Source organism: Drosophila busckii, chromosome 2L (genome assembly GCF_011750605.1).
Source record: "Drosophila busckii strain San Diego stock center, stock number 13000-0081.31 chromosome 2L, ASM1175060v1, whole genome shotgun sequence".
Taxonomy (NCBI): domain Eukaryota; kingdom Metazoa; phylum Arthropoda; class Insecta; order Diptera; family Drosophilidae; genus Drosophila; species Drosophila busckii.
The window spans coordinates 8346132-8348964 of record NC_046604.1 but is presented as its reverse complement, the minus strand read 5'-3'; the positions used below and the strand labels follow the sequence as shown (position 1 = coordinate 8348964).

Genomic DNA, 2833 nt, shown 5'->3' with positions numbered 1-2833 from the left:
TCTACACGCATATATTTTATCTTATCTATTTCACTTGCGCGACTATAATCTTGAATTTTGAGCGATGTTCTCTATCCGTATTACTCGCCGCACCACGATAGAAGAGAACCCGAGAGATCGAGAGCCAGTTAGTTTTATGCTCAAATTGCTTTCCCAGTCTGTACGGGCCACACCAGGAACCCGAGCCCAGAGATATTCATTCTAAGGACTAATGTTCTATCAGGACCATGTCCAAACTCTTATACCCGCGTGTTATAACGACAGTGGTGTGAGCCAGAAAGTATTCGCGAGAGTAGCACTGCGGTATATATAGAGAGAAATGGCGGCCACGAGCGAGGCGAGCGACGAGAAGGCGGAGCGAGCACCGTGATGATTTCAGAGACACCGATCACTATATTTGATGTATAGCTCTTATAACGAGACCGGAGCGAGAGATAAACAACAAGGACTGGAAGCGAGTGGTACTGCATATTAGGAGAGCAACGGAGAGAGAGAGCAGAGCGCACAAAAAGTACAGAGTACAAGATGTCTGCAAAGATAAGATCGACGTCATCATGAGTGATCACTGGGTGGAGGATCAAATAAACATTGGGAATCACATAACTGGCTCTGACATAGTCGAGATCAAAGCGATAGTAGAGGCTTCATAGAGCACACCGATCAGATGACGCGCAGCGAGAGCGAGGGAGTAGATCTACACAGCCCTTGTCTGCGAGAGTAACCTCATAGTACGCTGCTGCAGCAAGAGCTTGATGCCGAGCTGAATTTCAAGAAGTGCAACTCTGGCGGCGCCTATGTGCGTCGCATTATCGAGGAGATTGGCGACTATCATGTGAAGAGCGGCAATCTGCAGCAGGCCATCAAGTATTATGCCCGAGCGCGTGCCTATTGCACCAACAGCGATCATGTCATCAATATGTTCCGCAATCTAATCAAAGTGTCCATCTACATGGGCAATTGGTGGCATGTGCTCAGCTACATAGACGACGCCAAGCAGTATGCCATCGGCTTTGAGAATATGGCCAGAGAAGTGCCCGCTCGACTTAGCTGTGCAGCCGGAGTGGCCTACATGTGTCTCAAGATCTACAAGACTGCCGCGCATTGCTTTCTGTTGGTGCCATTTGATCGCTATGACTACGACGATATTGTGGCGCCACAGGATGTGGCCTACTACGCGGGTCTCTGCGCCCTGGCCTCCTTCGACCTGACCATGCTGCAGCTGGGCTGTCTCAATGCCGAGAGCTTCAAGCCTTTCCTCAGTCTGGCGCCCAAGATGTGGGACATTATGCTCAAGTTCTGCAGGGGCGAGTATGGCAGTTGCATGCACATGCTGCATGACATTGAGGCGCATATTAGACTGGATGTATACCTGGCGCCGCATGTGGACACGTTGTACCAAAATATCAGGGCAAGGATGCAAGAGCTGCAATTGGGTGTGGGCCAATTTGTATCTCGCAAGCAACTTCAATTGGAAATTTAGCTTTTTGTTTCAAACAGACATATACATGTGTCAAACCCAAGACAAATGTTTATAATGTATCTTCAAAGTTAGCTTATTAAATAGGGAATAAAAAATTTGTGGTCCAACAATAATAATGTGGCCCATATACTTTTAATAAACAATAAATGTTGTATAATATAAAAGAATCATAGATATTAATAATATTATTAATGACTGTATAATTCCAGGTGTACAAATACTAATTGATTACAAATGTTGTGGTGGATTGGATAAAGTTTCTTCATGCTGTAACTAAGTGCTCTAACTAATTTTCCTTAAACTATTTAATCATATCAGATAAGTGATAGAGGCGCCTTTCTATTGTTTTTGATAATTCACGCGAAGACACTACTGTTGTAGCGAACAGTGTTGTATACTGCTGTGAATGTTAGCACTTAGAAAAAAACTAGATTGAGGAAAAAAAAGCTTAAAGCAGGGGAATCGCAGTATTAAAAAGATGATAGTAAATTGAGTGAATAAATGCGAAAACCTGAGAAATTTTTTGCTTTTTAACGACTTTAACAACTTTTTCGGAGGGTTTTACAAATATTATTATCTTCCAACCTTCTCCTGTTAATTACCTAAAACTAAAAATATATTTCAACCAAATCGGCCCAGCCTCAAGCTCTCAAGTCACTACTTGATATAGTAGTAGTATATTATAAATACATTGTACATATATTAATTATTAAAGAGTGTTCTTTTTTACGTATTCGTTATTAAAAATTTGGAGCTTCTATCAGTGTCTAAAATTCTTAAGGAACTCGAATACCACGAGCAAAATTGGCTAGAGCTAGTTGCAAATATTTTTTATAAAAATATTCGCTTAATATTTAAATATTTCATTGTGAGCTGTCATCTATTTTCATTAGTTGTGGGCCAAAATATTGCAATACAAAAGTTTGAACAACAATAAACAAGCCGAGCGAAGTTGCTGCAATGCAAAGTTTTTTGTATTTTTTGCCGTCTGTTTTGTTGTTATATGGTTGTTGTTGTATGTTGTTGCACCTTTTACAGTTTTTGGCACTTTTCTTAGCAACTGAGTGCGTGGCGTGGCGTGCAGACTTTGCTGGCAGAAATTTCCATAGACATTCGCATATTTTGTGCCAGAAAATAGAAAGTAAGCCAGGCAATAACTACGAACATGAACAAAGTATAGAGGCAAGAGAAAAAAACTAGCTGGCTTCAGGGTAAGTGATAAGTGTGGAGCATGATGAGCGAGAGAGATACAACAGAGTTGGAGTGGGGAGGTGGAGGCGCAGCTCTGAAAATATTTTTATGAAAAGCGTGTGATTTTCAGGCAAAACTTTTTATGCGCCGCTTTTGCAATTG

At 41.5% G+C, this 2833-nt stretch overlaps 1 protein-coding gene across 1 annotated transcript; it reads left to right on the top strand.

Annotated features, from left to right (window-relative positions):
• The first annotated feature begins 319 nt into the window (after window positions 1–319).
• Window positions 320–1608, top strand: LOC108601925 (COP9 signalosome complex subunit 1). Its single transcript, XM_033294153.1, has 2 exons — window positions 320–366; window positions 730–1608. The coding sequence occupies exons 1-2, from the start codon at window positions 320–322 to the stop codon at window positions 1478–1480; spliced, it is 798 nt and encodes a 265-aa protein (XP_033150044.1). The 3' UTR covers window positions 1481–1608.
• Window positions 1609–2833: the final 1225 nt, after the last annotated feature.

Bases quoted from the DNA above. Each gene is read 5' to 3' on its own strand.
- LOC108601925 (XM_033294153.1), top strand. From the start codon at position 320: ATGGCGGCCACGAGCGAGGCGAGCGACGAGAAGGCGGAGCGAGCACC. The intron at 367-729 runs GTGATGATTTCA...GTAACCTCATAG, and splicing joins GAGAAGGCGGAGCGAGCACC to TACGCTGCTGCAGCAAGAGC.